The 21,659-nt window shown below is 41.3% G+C and overlaps 1 protein-coding gene across 2 annotated transcripts in view; it reads right to left on the reverse strand.

Moving 5' to 3' along the window:
- The window catches only part of LOC129769218 (homeobox protein vnd-like), a 41,583-nt gene extending 25,412 nt beyond the window's left edge, over window positions 1-16,171 (reverse strand). The window contains exons 1-2 of one of the 2 annotated variants that reach the window (XM_055771325.1): window positions 16,004-16,171; window positions 15,691-15,905 (exon numbers count right to left, since the gene is read on the reverse strand). In XM_055771325.1, coding sequence (XP_055627300.1) covers window positions 15,691-15,833 — 143 coding nt within the window. In that variant the 5' untranslated portion in view covers window positions 15,834-15,905; window positions 16,004-16,171. Of the gene's footprint in view, window positions 1-15,690; window positions 15,946-16,003 lie in introns of both variants that reach the window. The other variant, XM_055771324.1, reaches the window with a different exon arrangement.
- Window positions 16,172-21,659: the final 5,488 nt, after the last annotated feature.

Below are 21,659 nucleotides of genomic sequence, written 5' to 3' on the forward strand. Positions count from 1 at the left end.
TGGCTCTTGTTGAATGATCAGTGGACTGCACAACCTTCGGCCCGTGTATCTGTAAAGAGTGTGTGTATGTATTGCCGCGACTAAGTAAAAGTTTATCGATCGGATAGGAGGGATATGAAACAGGGACACAACGAAGGAAACATCATTAAACGTTGACATCGGCGTTTCTGAGGAACAGGTATAGATGAAGCAGAAGATCAAGATCACGGCTACCTAAGATATCCCGGACGGGGATATCCGATTATCTGCCTTGTGCTCTCAGTGCTCTAGAGAGCTGAGAGCGAGCAGCATGGAACCGGATACACGACCAGACAACATGCTCGATGTCGTGGTAGCCATCGCCACAATCACAGAGATTGTTTGCTGCGAGCCCAATGCGATAGAGATGCGCGCTTAGGTTGTAGTGATTGGACATGAGCCGAGATATCACGCGAATGAAATCACGACCTACATTCAATCCCTTGAACCATGCCCTCGTCGAGACCTTAGGGATAATCGTGTGTAACCAACGACCGAACTCATCTTCACTCCACATGCGCTGCCAACTAACGAGTGTGTCCTGACGAGGAATGTGAAAAAATTCATTATAGGCAATTTGCCTTTCAAAAAGTGTGCCTTCTGAAGCGCCTACCTTAGCTAGCGAGTCCGCTTTCTCATTCCCCGGAATCGAGCAATGAGAGGGAACCCATGCTAAGGTAATCTTGAATAATTTTTCGACCAAAACACTCAATAGTCTTATTCTTGTTAGGAAGTAAGATGAGCGTTTATCAACCTTCATTGAGCGGATTGCCTCTATTGAGCTGAGACTGTCTGAAAATATATATACGTTTCAATGATCCCTAATGCGTAATATATCGCACCCAGTTCAGCGACATACACGGAACAAGAATCTTTGAGTTTGAAAGAGGCACTGGAATTTTCATTGAAGATGCCGAAGCCAGTGGACCCGTTTATGAATGAACCGTCAGTAAAGAACATTTTATCAGATCCAACTTTCCCATATTCTGCCGAAAACATCGGCGGAATAGAATCGGAGCGTAGGTGATCTGGGATTCCATGGATTTTTTGTCGCATGGACAGATCAAAAATGACAGAGGAATTGCAGAAGTATGGGAAGCAAACTTGGTTGGAGATGCCTGGTGAAGGGTGCACGTCGTGGGTAAGGTACTCATGGTATAAAGACATAAAACTTGACTGAGGAGTTAGTTGGAGTAGATTTTCGAAGTTATCAATCACCAATGGATTCATGATCTTGCAACGGATGAGAAATCTGTAGGATAATTCTGTGAACCGAAGAGTAAGTGGGGGTACTCCTGCCAAAACTTCGAGACTCATCGTATGTGTCGAATGCAAACACCCCATGGCTATACGCAAGCAACGATATTGTATCCTCTCCAGCTTGAGAATATGAATCCTGGCAGCTGATCGGAAGCAAAAGCTGCCATATTCTAACACTGATAATATCGTTGTTTTGTACAACTGAATGAGGTCTCCTGGATGGGCACCCCACCATGTTCCGGTAATTGTTTGGAGAAAATTGATTCTTTGCTGGCATTTCTGTTTCAAATACGCAATGTGTCTCCCCCAGGTACACTTAGAATCAAAATATACACCCAGGTATTTGAAAAACATAAAGTGTTGGATCGTTTTGCCGGATAGGTGAAGCTGGAATTGGGCGGGTTCGTGCTTCCTAGAAAAAACGACCATTTCAGTTTTCTCCGTAGAGAATTCGATACCCAGCTTGAGGGCCCACGTGAACAGATTGTTCAGGGTATCTTGCAACGACTTTTGCAGAACGACGGGATTAGTACCCGTGATGGAAATCACTCCATCGTCTGCAAGTTGTCTCAGCGTGCAGTCTCTAGTTAGACAATCATCCATATCATTGACGTAAAAACTGTACAAGAGGGGGCTTAGGCAGGAGCCTTGTGGTAGGCCCATAAAACTGTAACGAGAAGATTTCGAGCTGCCATGAGAGAAAATCATGTGCTTTTCTGACAGTAAATTGTTGAGAATTGGTGAAAGTCCACGATTATGAAGCTTCTCTGAGAGAATTTCCATGGAAACTGAATCAAATGCCGCTTTGATATCGAGAAAAACGGAAGCCATTTGTTCTTTGCGAGCAAATGCGATTTGGATTTCAGAAGATAGCAGCGCGTGACAATCATTTGTCCCTTTACCTCGGCGGAAGCCAAACTGCGTATTTGACAGCAAATTGTTCGTTTCGACCCACTTGTCCAAACGAAGTAGAATCATTTTCTCTAACAATTTACGAATACAGGATAACATTGCAATCGGCCTATACGAGTTGTGATCGCAAGCCGGCTTGTTGGGTTTCCGTATGGCTATCACTCTCACTTGTCTCCAGTCATGCGGGACAATAATCAGCTCCAGAAACTTGTTGAACAAGTTCAGCAAACGCTGTTTTGCCAAGTCGGAAAGATTCTTCAACAAGTTGAATTTAATCTTGTCCGACCCCGGAGCTGAATTGTTACATGAGAAAAGGGCAATTGAGAATTCCACCATCGAAAAATTCTCATAATCGCTTTGAAGTGGAATGTCGCGTACGACGTTTTGTGCAGGAACAGTGTCGGGGCAAACCTTCCTTGCAAATTTTAAAATCCAACGGTCAGAGTATTCCTCACTTTCGTTTGTATGGTTCCAGCCACGCATTTTCTTACCCGTATTTCAAAGAGTGCTCATAGCGGTCTCCTTTGACAAACCATTGACGAACTTCCGCCAATATCCACGCTTTTTTGCTTTAATCAAACCTTTTAGTTTGGCTTCTAGAGCTTGGTACTTTCGAAACCATTCCACTAATCCAGTTTTCCTGAATTTTTTGGAAGCGGATGATTTTTCAAGGTAGACCTTTGAACATTCCTTGTCCCACCAAAGTGATGGAGGACAACGTCGGAAAGTGGTAGCCGGTACACATTTCTTTTGAGATTGAAGTGCGCTTTCGTAAATCAAACTCGATATAAAGTTATACTCTTCGAGTGGAGGAAGTTCATGCATTGAAAAAAGACGGGTGGGTAATGTCGGGGACATAACCGGAGTGACGTAGGACTATGCAAAGGGGACAGCTTTTGTTAAATATATATTTTAAATATATTGTTTTATTTTCTTCACCTACGTGAATACCTACCTATCTACCTGAAAAATGGATTAGTTTACTGTTTACTCTTTATGAATATGTTAATGGTTCTGAAAAGAACCTTTGGTGTTGTGTTTTTGTTATCACTCGATATTCCCATCTTGTTCGGCTAAACCTTCCTGTTTAGCGATTTGTTGTCACTCGCCACAGCTTTCACAGTTAGAAAATTTCTTCCCATCCAGCTTGTGACATATTTTACAGTAAATTACATTCAATGGCACGTCGCATTACCACTACTCAGTGTCGGATTGGAGGTAATTTTAACCTGTAATTGAACATTTGCGATGACAGTGGTACAGTGTCGACTTTCAATGTGGGATCATAATTTGGATCTCCAATTGAATCTGGATTCAATTAAAAGAAAATAAGATATTTTTTTGGGGTCCGCGTGTTTTATACTCTAGCGGTACACACTCACAGGATAGAGACAAATCGGCAGACTCAGCCAAAGGGGCGGGTCCAACGAGACGAACGAATGAGCGTTAAAAGGGAGCGATGGCAAAAAAATACATTCATTACGATTTGTTCGCTCGTTGGATTCACATACAGACTAAAAAGGGTCCTTTTCAGGATCACAAAAAGTCTAAAGAGTTCATTGTTTTGTTATCACTCGATATCCCCATCTTGTTCGGCTAAACTTTCCTGTTTAGCGATTTGTTGTCACTCGCCACAGCTTTCATAGTTGGAAAATTTCTTCCCATCCAGCTTGTGACATATTTTACAGTATATTACATTCAATGACACGTCGCATTACCACTACTCAGTGTCGGATTGGAGGTAATTTTAACCTGTAATTGAACATTTGCGATGACAGTGGTACAGTGTCGACTTTCAATGTGGGATCATAATTTGGATCTCTATGTTTACAAAAATGTCCAACTAAATAAGTCACATTACATGTCCGTCCAATTAGCTAAATGTCGAACTAATTGTAGATTACTGTACTTTCAATCTGGAAACAATTTAAGAATTGGTGAAAATTGAATAATCAGGAAAGTCCCCAACTATCAATAAGCTCAGAACAACTGCCAAATTCACATACTCATCAAATCCTGGCAAACAAATTATGAAAACATCAATTTGTGTTTTATTATTATTTTGGATAATGTTTTAGAAAGCATTGAACTTTATTTCCTAAACTCTTTTTTGGAAGGTTTAATGGCCCTGAAAAGCGCCTTGTTTTATGGAATGGTTCCAATTTAGAAAACTTAGTACTCGTGGTTTTGAAAAAAGCCATTTCGAACGCCCTCGATGCCGCCTTGTTCTGGATTTGCCACCAAAGCAGTTTGTATAAAGAACAAACTTTTTTCTTCTGCTACCTGATGCCGTTTTGCGATTGCGTTTGCCACTCGCCATTCGCTGCAACTGCCTGTTGTCTTGATGTCCACCGAACCGAATGTGTTATGATCCGAATGCAGGTTTTCTTATCGTCGCGAGCAGCTTTGCCAGCCAACTCGATCACTCCGGCGGCCGAAACTATATAACGCCGGCTAGGTGGACTGGTACACAGGTACTAACGCGCTCGACCTAGCTACCTTTTCCGGTGCAATTGGCGGATACACCTACGGGAAATTGCAGACCACCACGGTTCGAGCGGGATTTTGCCTTTCCTTTCACTTTTCCTCCTTTGCCATATCCAACCATGGCTGCTTGTGTTGGTTTGTTGATGTGAGGTGATGCGAAACGATGTGGTGTACGGTTCGGATGAGAATGATCGTTACGGCAGCGGAGAGGGGATTTTTAAGCTGACTGGCTGGCTCGAGAATTACGCATGTGTGAGACTGCGACCAATGTTTCCCTCATTTTTTTCTTTTTCCTTTCCAATCGTGCTTCATTTTATTTCGCTGCTGCTCTGGTTGCCCGTTTTGGTCGGTACGATTTGAGGAGCACAAAATGGACCAATCAAAAATGGGCACATAGTGTATTTGGACAATGCTTGATATTTCACAATTATTCAATTATTTATCTCAAGAAAAATGAAATGTTATTCGTTATGATAGATGCGTAGATATATTTCCTATCAATTGATGCAAAAACCTTTGCGATCTATTGAGAAATGCTCGAGTTATAAGCGTTCCAAATCTTGCATTTTTTTCCTACTTGTTCAGTCTTGCAATCTTGCATATCTTCCGGTTAGACGTAGTCCTACGTCAACAATTGCTTCAGATATTATTTCCGCAAATGTTCTCCAGTCAATATTCTTCGTGAGGTCATACGAAATATTGACTGACTCACGAGAGCTTGATTCATTAGCGATCGATAAAATTATTGGTAGGTGATCACTACCATGGGGATTATTACTAACTCACATTGTTGAAATTGAATCATTTGATCAATATAAAGGGTCTTTCAGATTAAACGCTCACGTAAAAAAATCGAATAGCTCCCTATAATTTTTTTTTCGCTCCGTCGATGGTAACACTTTATTCCCCATTTCTGGACGATTCGGCTAGTCGTTCAGTCTGATCGGGTGGTTTTTAGTGTCAAGATGTACAATTTACAAGAACGTGTATTTTTAGTGAAATCATTTTACTCGAGCAACCGAAGTCTTAAAGAAACTTTGTCCCCTTATGGTAATAATTTCAACATTTCTCGTCGTCGATTGCTTCCTCTGGGGGTACGTGAAGGACCGTTGCTATGTTAATAAGCCACAAAATTTGGAGGAACTTTAAGAAGAAATAACTCGGATTTTCAACAGAATCGAAATCGTAATGTTAGAGTTGTGCATGAAGAATTTTGTTCACCGTTTAAAACGCATTATCCAAAAAAAAAGGCGGCCACATCGAAAATGTCATAAAATAAGCTTTAGCTTGTTTTTTTTTTTAATAAAAATCGGTTCACTTTTGTAGAAGTTACTAAAATTTGTTGCGTGAGCGTTTAATCTGAACTACCCTGTATTCAACAAACGAGAAACGCAATTACAGGCCTTGGAAGCAAAACAGTATGAGGGGTTGTCTCGAAAGAAAGTTAAACCACCGAATTGTCTGGTATACATTTGCCTCACGAATATTTCGGAAGTCATCTAGATACTCAATGCAGAATGGTCGATAAGGGGTTGAAAATATTTTTTTGATACATCGGTGAAGCCTTAGCTGAAATATGGACAAGGACGCAGTTTTTTTTTATCCCATTTATTTATTTCAGGCTCATTAGCATTTTAGCTGTAACAGAGCCGAATTTTAATCGTGTACATGTCACATGGTTATCATATCTATAATTATAGCACATTACATTACACAGTTGCCATTCGCCAGTATTCCTTCTATACCATTGCATATGGTACATTTACACAGTAGCCATTTAGGCGTAAGAGTATTCTGTATTGTATTTTTCTTCCATTATCCAGTTAGACCACCGGACAACGGAGAAAGTTGATTGATCATTGTTGAGCTATTTATAGAACAGCAGCCCGATGTGTCTTGCAGAGCAGAGCAGTTGTATGGATGAATCGATCTAACTTCGACCGTGGATCGATCTCCATCGCTGATGATTGTTGCGTGGACGTAGCTATTCTGTAACAACACAAAGATGGTCAATGAGGGTCCTGAGTTTTGAACTCACGATCGATTGCTTACTAAGCGAACGCGCAACCTATTTGGCTACGGAGACCCCCCGAGGACGCAGTTGAGACAGCTGAATATGAAATCTAGAGTGAAGATAAACCGCGCCCATTTGAGCAGATTCACCATTGACACAAAAATTTGATGACTAGATCAGTTCAAAATAACATATAAGGTATCTTCTTGTTTTTTTTTTAAATAACATAAAAACTAAAAATAGAATGAAGAAAACTTGTTTTAATAGTCTAAAAATTGGTTCTAAAACATGCTATTGAAATCACGCAAACCTGTATATAAGCTGGCGCCTGCTCGGAAATGCATTCAGTTGTGATTGGAAAGTGACGGGAAGATGGTCTCGCACGCTCGCTTATACACTATGCTCTTTTCTCCCAATTCCATTTCTTTCCTGCAGCCGCACCGAACGGAACCTTTAGCGAAAAACGAAGTGTGGCTGACAATTCGATACAGATTATTCACAAATGGTGACATTGGCTATGGATTTGATAGCGGAAAAAATTAAATGTTCGATATGTTGTAGAGAATATTCCACCATATCAAAGAAACCATATTGTTTGATGATATTATAAGTGTTTAAAAAATGACAGAAATGTTCTCGCTCATTGCCCGAAAGAAAAAAAAAAAGGCAAAATCAAATTAGTGTAAACGTCAATAACTGCCGTTCGTAGTCCGCAATTGGTTCACCCTTTTCGTGAAATATGTTACAATGTATATAAGTTTCGCACAAGTATGTTCAACGCAGGAGTAGCGCCCCAACCCTGGAGCGGGATGGCTCCGTACCGATTAGCAATCCAGTTTTATTTGCATGATAAATGAGCATTTTTCGTGTGCCCGTTTGGTTCCTTCAACAGTTTACCTATTCCACCTGGCGGGGTTCCCCATCACAGTTCATAAGTAGATATTGAGTAAATCCCGACCGGTTTGAAGAGTACTTCGTCGCGGCAACGAGAAGGGTGCTTTTATTTGTAAAACCAATTACACAAGTTCCCATCGTTTGACTCCACGACATGGCGTGTGCTGCCCAGCCGTTACTAATTTACCGATGCACCCTTCGCCACGGCTTAAGGGTGCAACTCATCAGCAAATTGAGGAACGAGTAATGAAAACTGAACAGCTGTGAGAGGTCGACTTTAGCCAATTGATTGGACGCGCTCGATTTCGATAATATTTCGAAAGAACCCAAACTCACCGGATCACGTGAGTTCATTTTTCGCTAAATCCTGACATGTTTATTTGGACCGGCCATAAATTCAAATTGAATTACAGATAATTTGATTTAGATTTGAAATGTCTGTTTCCGTGGCCAGTAATGGGAGCCAAATAAACGAGGCCATTTATGACATAAATTGTCAACTTAAATTATATTTCAAAGGCACAAGCGATCAGTTGGATTGACAACCCGTAGCGAAATCCAACAAACCGAACAAAAGGATTCATATCGCAGGAACAAATCATGCCACCGGGGGCTTCGAGTTGAATGGCAAACCGAGTTACCAAAGCACACAAGACAAAATTGGTCTGAAGAAGGTTACACCCATTTATGTCGCATTTCGTTTTGTCACGAAGACTTGTTGTACACACCGTAGCTTTGTTTTGTTTCGTCGATGGGATATCCTGGCCTAAGTAGCGTGGAGATATTATTTTTGATAGTCCTGGGAAAAGCGGAAGATGTTTCTCTAACAAACTAATTTTGGCGCCCTTTGAAATGGGAAATGTGCTCACATGCCAAGTCATAATTACCAACTATTTATGGCTCTAGGATGGGATATTGTTTCGCCTGCTAGGAAAAAGAGGGACCCGGACACGTATTTACCTTTTTTTTCCATCCTGATCACTTTGCTGCTGATGATACTCAGCAGGACTTTCCACTTCTACCGTTGGCGGTGGCGCACATAAGATCCGGGAGGACCTTCGTTCGTGCCCGTACGAAGTTAGCCTTTCGCAGTCAAGTGTGCTATCAAATGAAGAATACCTCCATCCGGAACAGAGCGAAACTAACTTTGAAAAACAGCACGAGTAGCGCTTCCGACCTTATGAAGTCATGCGAGCCACGTTAGTTTTTGCTGCTGTGGGGCAAACTCAAATAGATTGTTATGGTGTGATATATTTGCTTGTACCGGTAAAGTCCTATGAGCATATGAGATTCGATAAGTGGAAAAAAGGCTGCATCGCGTGTTGGGATGGTTGGTATATGTGATCGGGTAAAACATTCAATATTTGATATGACTAACATGTTTCGATGTATGCATTGTGTGACAAGTGTATTATCCAAAAACACGGAACAAGTGACGTGCTTCAAGATCATTTTCATAAAAATTCAAGTAACACCTTCCAAATCGATAAGTGAATACCTGTGGTAACGATACTTAAAAAAACTAATAAAGTTTTAGAGCGGAATAGAATATGAAACGGTGATAGACAACAGGCGATGGTTGGGGGATGAAGATGTTTTGGGTTTTAGAGCGATAGAGCATTTCTGGGCAAACTTCTTGGCTGCATATTTCTTGATTTTATTAAACTTTACTGTTACTGTTTGACAACCTATAATATCATTCTCAAAGGCCCTCAGTACCTTTTAGAAAAATTCGAGCCTTTTAGAATTCCAAGAACCAGAAGTTTTAGTCTGCCACATTTCAACACTTCCCATTATCGCAATGCCTTCATTGTACGAACTACTAGTTGGTAGATACACCCCCCCCCCCCCTTGCTATTAACCCTTTGCGGTCGTATTAAGTTTGGGCATGGGTGTCGTACTGGTCGGAATTATTCTTCCTTGAAAAAGATTATGAAAAATAAACATTGTTTTATTTTTTTTTGTTTTTTTTTGTTTTGTGTATTAACTTAACAATGTGTTGTAATGTGATGTTTTTATAAAAAAAAATTATTTTATAATTTGTCTACGTGTGAAATCTTTCGAAACAGTCTCCAAGAGTAAGTCAATACATAATTTTATTTTTACTATCCCTTGAATATGAGACACTTTTGCCATTAATGGAATAAATGTATAATTAATGCCAGCAATATATACCCGAAAAGATTAGCACTTTTCACTTTCAACAAACTAAGATTTTTTACATGAGATTATTCAGATGACATAAGACAACAAATTATGCAAACAATTGTTCTGCTCTTTAAAAACAACTACTTCATCATAATTTGCACCGGTAGATACTCAAATGATGATTTCTGCGAATCCGAAATGATCAGAACTTGCCACTTTGAATAAACAAAGATTTTGTCGCTTGAGACACTTATGCGATTATTCAAACAACATGAGACATTTATGTAAACAGTAGTTCTGATACTTATGAACAATCTTTTCGATCACACCAAAGCGTTACAATGGCTAAATTCTGCTGTTATGATTTCTGTCCCACATTTCTATGCATTCAACGCACTGTGCGTTGTCTTGTGTGGGTGACTACTTTGTTTGATACTGAGTACCGTTATCTATTACTCATAGGATCACTGTATTGATTCGTGAACATGTTCACTAGATATCAAGCTTCATTTAGGGAACGCACAAACTGATACTTGGTTGAGTAAAATACAAGATTAGCATGGTTTCTTGCTGTGGTGGCTGAGAGCAGAAAAACGACCGCAAAGAGTTAAAAGTATTCAGTCCCGCAGAAGGTTCCATCTTAACACGATGAGCCCCACGTCGGTCTCTAGGGTCTATGTCGTGGTAACCTTGGCCACAAACATAGAGATTGTTGCTGGCAAGATTGAAACGAAAGAGTAGCGCGTCTAACGAACAGTGATTGGACATGAGTCGAGAGAAGGTGCGAATAAAGTCCCGACTCAAGTCCAGACTTTTGAACCACGGTTTGAGGCTAACCTTAGGGATACTCGAGTGAAACCACCGGCCCAATTCATCTTCGTTCCACTTACGTTGCCAGTTAGCGATGGTATTTTTGCGGACTAAAGACTGAAATTCATTGAAAGCGATTTGACACTGATAAATACACTGAAGGGACCCAGACAAAGGTTATGACATAACAGCGTCTGGATAAAGCACTCAAAATTTCTCGTATTCTCTCAAGGAAGTACGGCGAGTGCTTTTCCGGCCTCACTGAACGGATAGCTTCGACAGAGCTAAGACTATCCGTTACAATGTAATAGTGTTCAACAGGTCGTGAGGCGACGCTGTCCAGCGCCCAGTGTATTGCTGCCAATTCAGCAATATACACTGAGCAAGGAAACTGAAGACTATGGGAGGTGCTGAAAATTTTGTTGAACACTCCAAATCCTGTGGACTCGTTTATAGTGGACCCATCAGTAAAGTACATATTATCACAATTTATACCCCCATACTTTGCATTAAAGGTCGATGGAGCGATCCTCGATCGTTGATAATCTGAATTTCCATGGATATCTTGCTTCATGGACAGATCAAAATGCACAGAGGAATTGATGTAGTCAGGAAAACAAACACGGTTGGTAATATACGAAGAAGGAACAACCTGCATGGAAATGAATTCATGATATGAACTCATGAATCCGGAGCGTAAATTTAGCTCGATCAGCTGCTCAAAATTTCCGATCACTATTGGGTTCATGACCTTACACCGGATGAGGAACCGAAGAGATAAAAATTAAAGCAATCTTTTAGTGGAAGTACGCCTGCCAAAACCTCGAGACTCATGGTATGCGTTGAGGGCATACATCCCAACGCAATACGGAGACAAAGATACTGAATTCGCTCGAGTTTAATGAACTGTGTTTTGGCAGCTGATTGAAAACATAAACTGCCATACTCCATCACTGAGAGAATAGTTGTTCGATACAACATTATAAGATCTTCGGGATGGGCTCTCCACCAGGTGCCGGTAATTGTACGGAGAAAGTTTATTCTTTGTTGGCATTTTTTACTCAAATACCTAATATGGGCCCCCCAAGTACATTTGTAGTCGAACCAGATCCCAAGGTATCGGTTTACCCAAAAGTTGAAGCTTTGGTTTTGCTGGCTAATGCTTCCTAGAAAAAACCACCATCTCTGTTTTCTTTGGCCCAAGCCAATGGCCCAGGTTGAAACATTGTTCAAAGTATCTTGTAAGGGTTCTTGTAGGTCGGATTCGTTTGATTCTACGACAGACACCACTCCATCATCTGCAAGTTGTCTTAGGTTGCAATTTTGTGTAAGGCAATTGTCAATATCGCTTACAAAGAAGTTGTACAAAAGGGGGCTTAAACATGAGCCCCGGGGGAGTCCCATGTAGGAGATCCGACTTACAGTCGAATCCCCATGAGAAAATTTCAAATGTTTCTCACAAAGCAAGTTATATAACATATTATTCAATAGAGGCGGCAGTCCCCGAGAGTGTAATTTGTCTGACAAAACCTCTATTGAAACAGAATCAAAGGCCCCCTCTATGTCCAAGAATACTGAAGCCATTTGTTTTTTTTTTTTCGGCGTAAGACAATCATTCGTCCCATTGCCCCTGCGGAACCCATATTGTGTATCTGAGAGTAAGCCATTCGTTTCAACCCATCGATCAAGGCGAAACAAGATCATTTTCTCCAACAATTTCCGTATACAAGACAGCATTGCTATTGGGCGGTACGAATTGAAGTCGGACGCGGGTTTTCCGGGTTTTTGAATAGCTATAATTCGCACTTGTCTCCAATCATCTGGAACAATATTATGTTCCAGAAACCGATTGAATAAATTCAACAAGCGATGTTTCGCAACATCAGGGAGGTTTTTCTACAAGTTGAACTTAATTCGATCCGATCCCGGAGCAGAATTGTTACATGAAAGAAGAGCAAGAGAGAATTCTACCATCGAAAATTCGGAATCAAGATCGCACCTATATCTTGGTATATCTTGAAAAATTTTTTGCACGGGAGCGGAATCGGGACAAGCTTTCCGTGCAGAATTAAAAATCCATCGATGTGAATATTTATCGCTTTCATTCGTTGAAGAGCGATTTCTCATGTTTCGAGCCACTTTCCATAATTTTTTCATTGACGTTTCTCGTGACAAACCTCCCACGAAATTTCGTCAATAAGCACGTTTTTCCCTTTGATAGAATTTTTGAACTGATTCTCAAGGGCTAAATACGTTTGAAAATTTTCAGGGGTTCCACGTTTCCGAAAAGCTTTAAATGCATTCGATTTTTCTACATAAAGCTTGGAACATTGGCTATCCCACCATAGATTGGGAGGCCTTCGGCGAATGGTGGAACCTGGGATGGGTTTCGTTTGAGCGCGAACCGCGCTGTCATATATCAAACGAGAAATTAAGTTATACTCCTCCAATGGCAAGGCAAACCATCTCTGGAATTGATGGCTAGAGCAATCGCGTCCGCATATTTTTTCCAGTCAATGTGTCTTGTGAGGTCATATGCCATGTTTATAGATTCAGAAGAATTCGACCCAATGGTGATGGAAATTTTGATTGGCAAGTGGTCACTGCCGTTGGGGTCCTGGATTACATTCCACTTGCAATCTAACGATAGTGAATTCGAGCAAAGCGAGAGGTCAAGAGCACTTGGGTTAGCAGGAGGTTTAGGTACACGTGTTGTTTCCCCAGTGTTCAAAACGGTCATATTGAAGCTGTTACAAAGATCATACATCAACAGTGAACGATTGTCGTCGTACTGTTCCCCCCAGGTAGTTCCGTGAGAGTTGAAGTCTCCCAAGATCAATCGTGGCCCAGGAAGGAGTGAGCACATGTCAACAAGTTGATTGCGGCTAACCGCAGCTCTCGGAGGCCAATACAAGCTGACTATACAGAGGTCTTTGCCTCTGATGTTTGCATGACAAGCAACAGCTTCGATCCCTCCAATAAGTGGAAGGTCAATTCGAAAAAATGAGTGGCACTTGTTGATCCCCAATAGCACCCCTCCGTATCTGTCATCACGGTCCAAGATTTTGCTTGTCCGCTGCACTCGATTTTTTAGGCAAGCTAACAGGGGTTGTCACCGGGGGGACTTGTTCTTGAACTGTGGGAGTGGTAACATTTTTGCGCCGGGGATTCCCTTTGAATATAAACGGTGTACCCCGCTAGCTGTGTCCGCTTCCATTTCATCAACTGGCAACGACAATGTGTGTGGAGATTGGTTGTTGTTGTTGTTGGTGGGTCAGTGGAGAAGCGCCCTTTAAAATATCCGCGAAAGTGCGTTTCGAGCGTTCCTTCAAAGAGCGCTTTTGTTTATCCCAGCGACTCTTGTAAGTTTCACAAGATGAGAGCACGTGTGGGGATCCCCCGCAATATGGACACTTATGCTCAGTCGCACTGCAGGATTTCCCCTCATGTTGCTCTCTGCAAGTGGCACAGCGCTCCTTGTTGGCGCAATAAGCTGCTGTATGACCAACTGACTTGCATTTGTTGCAAACAATGGGCTTTGGCACGAAGAGTCGCACCGGCAGCCTCAATTTGTCCACCATAACGTAGTCAGGGAGGGCGGCACCAGCAAAAGTGACTCGAAACGAGTCGTACGGCGTAAATTTCTTTTCTTCTCCTGGGTGACTTTTCCAAGTTGGCGGCATTCCAAGATCTTGACTTCCATCGAAGGAAGCCTCTTGAACTTGCCAACTCCCATACTTTGGACCGTTTTGCACGTCAGACCCGTTTCAGATATAACGCCCCCAATTTCCACGTTATGGGAGGGAATAAATACTCTATATTCGAGAATGAAGTGCTTATCAGCAACAATCTCGTTTGCCTGCTTCCGATCGGACACCACAACTCGCAGTTCGTTCGGTCTTACTTTGGAAATTTCGGAAACAGAGCTGTATCTTTTCAGATCCGGCATAATCTGTACGACCTTCAGAGTTTTACCATTCGGTTTGGGCCGGAAAAAACAACCCAAGGACCAGTGCCAGGTGCATTGTCCGGATAAACCCTAACACGGGGTTCGGAGATAACAGAAGTGGAAGGAGAGGGCGAGGATTGAGTTAGATCAGGAACATCAGAGGGGGGAAGCGGAGTCGATGGTTGGATAGGGGAAGTGGGAGTATTGGAGGGTTGGGGGGAAGGTTTGCAACTTTTTTCTAGGGGGGTTTGGTAGGATGAGAAGATTCGTCCCCAGAAGAAACATCTTCCGTATCACTGAAGCGTTTATGTTTCTTTCCAGTCTCTTTGTTTGTATGGGTTTCTGAATGTGAGGTCTACATTTCTGGAGAACCTCCACTATCCTCCATTATAAAACTTTACACACTCACACACACAAACAAGAAAATTATCTTAAACTGAAAAACTATTATTTCTGATTTGGAATTCAATATAATTAACTCAAACTAATAAACTAAATGGTACTCTACAATTATGTATACTTTAGTTGTAACGAAGTCATATGAACGTCACGTATTCCACAAGGAACAACCCGCGTTGTGAAGCATAATATGGCTCATCTAAAACCAATCCCAGGGAGAAGAGACCAGGCAACACCAGACACCGAGAAAGGCAATCAAGACATAAGCGTTTCCACAAATTGACAAGACAAAGCAGCAATACTTTCAGAATCCGTGGTCATCTCACAATTCAACTGGTTGCAAATCTATTCGAAAATTCCATCAGAAATCCATTCAAATACGATTATACAGAATGAAATAACCCACTTCCCAGTGAATACGCATTATCTCACCACTAACTTTTCGAGTTCCTATCGGAACAAATCAAAATCCTCTGACCAAAATTTACGACCTGACCGGGAGCCAAAATCAATCAGCATGCATTCGAGAGGCTTTCAAGACGCCACTTCAAAATGCTCCCATTGATCCCAACATTTATTGCTCGAGTACTATTGCGGCAAATCATGTTCGGCTTCCCGTCAATATGACAATAATTACCGGCTCAAGTGGGAAGCCCCGGACAAAAATTCGTGCTTTGTCCAAATTTTGTCCACTCTCACCACCGATAAGTAACAGGTTATCTTCAACAACCAATTGGTTATTGGGGGGGTACCATAAATCCATCACGGAAAAAAAAGTAGAATGAAGATAATAACTTACTCCTCCTCGGTCGCTCCATAATCCGGCGGAATGAGCTGCCAGCTCGAGTCGTAGTACTCATCGTAGCTGGTCAACGGGGGCACGAGGTTCCCCGTGAGAATTGATCCACTCGGAATACTGCCAGAAGCACCACTGTTGCACATATTTACCGGTTGTTGTTCGGCCCGAGTGGTACCCTCTCACGGTACAATTGTCGTCTCACTTGAACTCAACAGCTTCGAGAAGGGGTTGGATGTAGCGCACTCAATAAATTAGCTATTTATTCATTCATGCGCGAGAGCTGACTAATTGATAAATTAAACCCTTTTCTCACCTCTCAAAAAAGTGAAGAATCGCACGCGGATGAGTATTTATTTTGACACTTGACATGCGAGAGTGGTCGGTAGCAATCGAATGGATTGGGATCAAGTATACAAACCGAGTGAACACTTGTCACTGCTCAATAGCGCGGGAGTTCAGGGGACCGACCTACTGTGGATACACCGACAACTATCAGCCAACTGATCTTCGATTGGCAATCGGTGAGGGTGCTATCAATTCCACCGTCCAGAACCTTTATCTATGCCGTGGATTCGCGACAAGTGGTTAGAAAGCACGGAGACGCGGCGTATTGATATTGTGATGTGGTGTATCATAACCCAAGTTACGAGTCCACCTTTCACGTGTGATAGCGACGGCTCCCAACTATTCTGTGTAACATATTAATATCTGTCGCATAGACTGGATGCACTGATGCACTTTCGAAAGTTTAAAAATAGTTTGACTATTGCAACTTGCAGACAAAAGCACGATTCTTCAATTTTGGTGGATTCAAATAGATTTCGTATTAGGTTAAATTGCAGTAAATCCAAATCATAACATCACTATCGTTATCACCCGGATAGATGGCAAACACTGTCCACACTAATAACTTTTTATCGGACGGACAGTCTGCAGTCTGATCCCTCGCACGCACGGCACCAATCGCACGCCAATCTGCCGAGAAAATAAAAATCCAAACGCTTGGGGGCTATCGATGAGTTGTCCACTGAATGATTAGCTATCGGCTAAGCGATACATTCTGCTGGCACAGTGCCAGTAGAATAAAGCACATACGCAAGTTAATACAGGGTTGTTGTTTTTCAGTTTTTATCAACCTATATTCTTCATTTTTTAATCTGTATCGATAATTCAAACTAATAAATAGATTGTACCGTAATGCCTTTTTATGAAGTTCAAAGCTGTCAATATCGGACAACTCAAATGTGAGCAACAAGACAGAATCCTTGCTAAACATTGAACCGTTGATATGGCCTTCACGGTTATCCGAAATACTCAATGAATTTGTTGGTAATCTCTCGATAATCAATATCAAGTCTCTTCTTTTTTTGGTCGGATCATGAGTGCTAGAATGTCAGATATCAGTCCAACAAAGAAGGTGTTTGTAACGGACCTGGTGGAGACAAAAAAAGGTCAGATCCAACGAAGGAGGTGGTTAGTCCCAGTGTTGACACATTTTCATCTGTACCGGATGGGGTAAAAATCTTTTGGCGTGAGACTACGTCTAACTGGGATATATGGGGGGTGAAATGAAAACCTAAACACATTATATGCAAGAAAATACTAGAAGTGGGTTATATCTTTGATATAACCGCAAAGTGGACGTAGGACTAACGTTGACTTAGCAATAAATAAGTAACAAGCATATAAATCTTAGACATTTCATCTTTCGAATAAAGTGATTATCATACCACTTCGTTTAGCCGGAAAAGAATTAGTAATGCTCAAAGGGGAAATCGAATCCTCCTCGAAAATACCCAGCGCAAATAGTACCCACTGTCCAAGTCCCGACAATTGGGATCATCGTTGATCCGGGGGAGGATTATTAACACTTGAGAAGGACTGGATCCCTCCTCGGAATTACACAGTAAAAATAAGACCCCCTTCCCAACAATTCCAACTTCCCAATAACGACGATCGATTGCAGTATTCGTAAAAAAAATTGATATGTTATATAATATCCACTCCACCATATCATATCGTGTTATTCTCTATCAAATCCATAGTCAATGGCACCCATCGGTATCGAATTATCATCGATACCTCAGTTTTCTCTAAATGCTCCGTTAGGTCCGACTGCAGAGGAGAAATGGAATTGAAAAACGACAAACGGGAGAAAGAGATGTTGGAGGTTGAAAGGGGATTGGCAGAAAACTTTGCATTTTTTCTTTCGAATAATGTGGTTATCATATCACTTCGTTTTGCCAATAGAGATTATTAATGTTCAAAGGAGGATTCGAGTCCTCCAAGGAAATACCCAGCGCAATTTAGAATCGACTATCGATTACGGCATTCGTACACAAATAATTTTATAACGCACCTTTCATCAAAGTGATTTCTTCGATATGATGAGATATCCACTATCATAAGGGTGTATCACATCAAATTGCATCACGGAAAAAATGCTGTAGAAATTCGCCCAGTAGACCAATCCTTTTGAAAATTTTAGACAGTAAAATAAAAACTATTATCTCGAACTTTTGGCATTTTCTTTTTATTCATACTTCGAGCCCAAGCCCGTATGCTCGCACCTTCCTCTTTACCCCGTCCATAAGGTTCTGTACAACGTCAGGTTGTAGTTTTTTTTGAACAGAAATCCATTTTCTCTTGAAGTCCGCCTCCGATTTGACAACTTTTGGGTTCTTCCGGAGGGCCTGCTTCATAATCGCTCAATATTTCTCTATTGGGCGAAGCTCCGGCGCGTTGGGCGGGTTCATTTCCTTTGGCACGAAGGTGACCCCGTTGGCTTCGTACCACTCCAACACGTCCTTTGAATAGTGGCACGAAGCGAGATCCGGCCAGAAGATGGTCGGGCCCTCGTGCTGCTTCAATAGTGGTAGTAAGCGCATCTGTAGGCACTCCTTAAGGTAAACCTGCCCGTTTACCGTGCCGGTCATCACGAAGGGGGCGCTCCGCTTTCCGCAAGAGCAAATCGCTTGCCACACCATGTACTTTTTGGCAAACTTGGATAGTTTCTGCTTGCGAATCTCCTCCGGAACGCTGAATTTGTCCTCTGCGGAGAAGAACAACAGGCCCGGCAGCTGACGAAAGTCCGCTTTGACGTAGGTTTCGTCGTCCATTACCAGGCAATGCGGCTTCGTCAACATTTCGGTGTGCAGCTTCCGGGCTCGCGTCTTCCCCACCATGTTTTGCCTTTCGTCGCGGTTAGGAGCCTTCTGAACCTTGTATGTACGCAGGCCCTCCCGCTGCTTGGTCCGCTGAACGAATGAACTTGACAAATTCAGCTTATTGGCGACATCCCGGACCGAACTTCTCGGATCACGTCTAAACTGCTTAACTACGTGCTTGTGATCTTTTTCACTGACGGAGCATCCATTTTTGCCGTTCTTCACCTTCCGGTCGATGGTTAGGTTCTCGAAGTATCGTTTTAGTACTCTGCTGACCGTGGATTAGACGATTCCCAGCATCTTACCGATGTCCCGATGTGACAACTCCGGATTCTCGAAATGAGCGCACAGGATTAATTCACGACGCTCTTTTTCGTTCGACGACATTTTTCCAAATATACGAAAAATTGACAGCGAAGCATGGCCACCGTGATCTATACACTCTTATCTGATTATAAGCGAAAGCTGAAGATATAATTCCTAAAAATTAAATTTCTACAGCGTTTTTTTCGTGATGCAATTTGATGTGACACACCCTTTATACAGGTCGGACTCGATTATCCGGAGTATTGATTTTTTTTTTTCACTCCGGATAATCGAGTCAAAACATTTTTTTTTCTTTATTTGTTTTTTTTGCATGTATTTTTCGTTTTTTGAAAATAAAAGAGGGTTTTGATTTTTGATTCATCCCCTTAAAGTCAGAAAACACATTTCTCACATGAAAAAAATAATTTATCCAGATTCTCTCAGGAGGTGATAGACGATCATATTTGATGAAAAAAATCCTCCTACGCATATGTTCGAATTTCAACAATGACAGAGTTACAGAACTTTTTTATTTGTTTCGGACTCTGTTGCTTCAAATTGGCTCTACATTAAAAAGTACGCTACGGAAGACGATTCTGATGCTTTCTTTTGAAAGATGAGAAAATTTAGTACAGGATATAGTAGTGGAACAACTATATACTATAATATATTCAAGCCATTCAGCCTTTTTTTTTTGCGGCAGCCAAATTGAATTTTTCAAGATCATGGAATACGCAGTTTTATAATGACAGTAGAATTAAATGTATGTTCCAAATTTTAGATCAATCATTCAACAGGAACGGGGTCAATTTTCTATTAATGTGGGACAACCCAACAAACATTCAAACATACATAGAAACAGGTGAAGCTGAATGAAACCTTCAAAAAGTAATTAGTTGTTTGGGAACTGCGGCCATCTAGAAATTTAATTTTTCATTATCTGCTATGTTCTACTAGTCGAGAACTTTCTTTTGATACATATTTGGGCATTTTTCATAAATAACTGTGTTCTACTAGGCAAGCCTTTTCATTTGATACACATATTGATGGGGTTCTGAGAAAATAGATAATCCGCCATTTTGTAGTGGCCGCCATCTTAGATTTGTATTTTTCGTAAATAACTGTATTCTGCTAGTCAGAATAAAATATATTTGGCGCCATTTTGCCGTGGCGGCCATTTTGGATTTGCATTTTCATAAATAACTGTGTTCTACTAGTCAAGCCCTTTCATTTGATACCCATATTGATAGGATTCTGAGAAAATATTAAATCCGCCATTTTGTAGTGGCCGGCATCTTGGATTTGCATTTTTCATAAATAACTGTGTTCTACTAGTCAGACCATTTCGTTCGATACCCATATTGATGGGATTCTGAGAAAATATGTAATCCGCCATTTTGTAGTGGCCGCCATCTTGGATTTGCATTTTTCATAAATAACTGTGTTCTACTAGTCAGACCATTTCTTTCGATACCCATATTGATGGGATTCTGAGAAAATATGTAATCCGCCATTTTGTAGAGGCCGCCATCTTGGATTTTCATTTTTCATACATAACTGCATTCTACTAATCAAGTCCGCTCTTTTGATATCCATATTCAGCGTTGCCAATGTTCCAGTTTGTGCACCCGTGGCCGAGTGGTTAGCGTCTCACATTATCATGCCGGGTGTTCGGGTTCGATTCCCGTTCTGGCCGGAGGATTTTTCGTCAAAGAATTTTCCTCCGACTTGCACTGTGGTCACGCGTATTCTAGAGCTTGCCCCTCGGAATACATTCAAGGCGTGTTATTTGGCTTAAGAAATCTCAACTAAGTATTAATGAATGACGCTAGTTAATGCATATGTTGAGACGGCAAAAGTTCCACAGGGAACGTTAACGCCATTCAAGAAGAAGAAGAATGTTCCAGTTTAAACTGGATTCTTCCAGTTTTTTTTCCTCGATCCAGTCAAACAGTTAAAGCCTTAAATCTTCCAGTTTTTTGAAATATTATCCAGTTTTATCCAGTTTTTTAATATGTGTGCCTTGGTTATACCCATTTAATGTAAAATAAGTTCAGAATGTATGAAAATTATCCCTCTCTCACCCTTCCTATTCCATGACCAGTGTTGTTTCGTTCGATCAATTCAAGGTATATTTACCTTGGATCGAATCTTTTCGTACACCTTTACCTCAGTGTTATTCTTCTCCTGCTTACACTTCCGAATTTAATACGACTAGCGCTCAGTGCGTGTGGTATCTTTGAATTTATATAAATATCAGATGTTCTAGATCATCCAAAACATTCTGAAGTTTAAACCAATTGATCTACCATTTTCACCACGACTGGTGCAATATTCATAGCGAGCAATCTAACCCAGAATTGTTCATACAGGCCGCGTGCTATGTTGGCTTTGAGTTTATACAAATATCTGATGTTAGAGGCCCTCCAAATCATTATAAAGTTGCTCCATTGACTTTATTTGATATAAATGTAAACCCAAGTAAACTTGCTTGCT

The sequence above is a fragment of the Toxorhynchites rutilus genome, chromosome 2 (genome assembly GCF_029784135.1).
Source record: "Toxorhynchites rutilus septentrionalis strain SRP chromosome 2, ASM2978413v1, whole genome shotgun sequence".
Taxonomy (NCBI): Eukaryota; Metazoa; Arthropoda; class Insecta; order Diptera; family Culicidae; genus Toxorhynchites; species Toxorhynchites rutilus.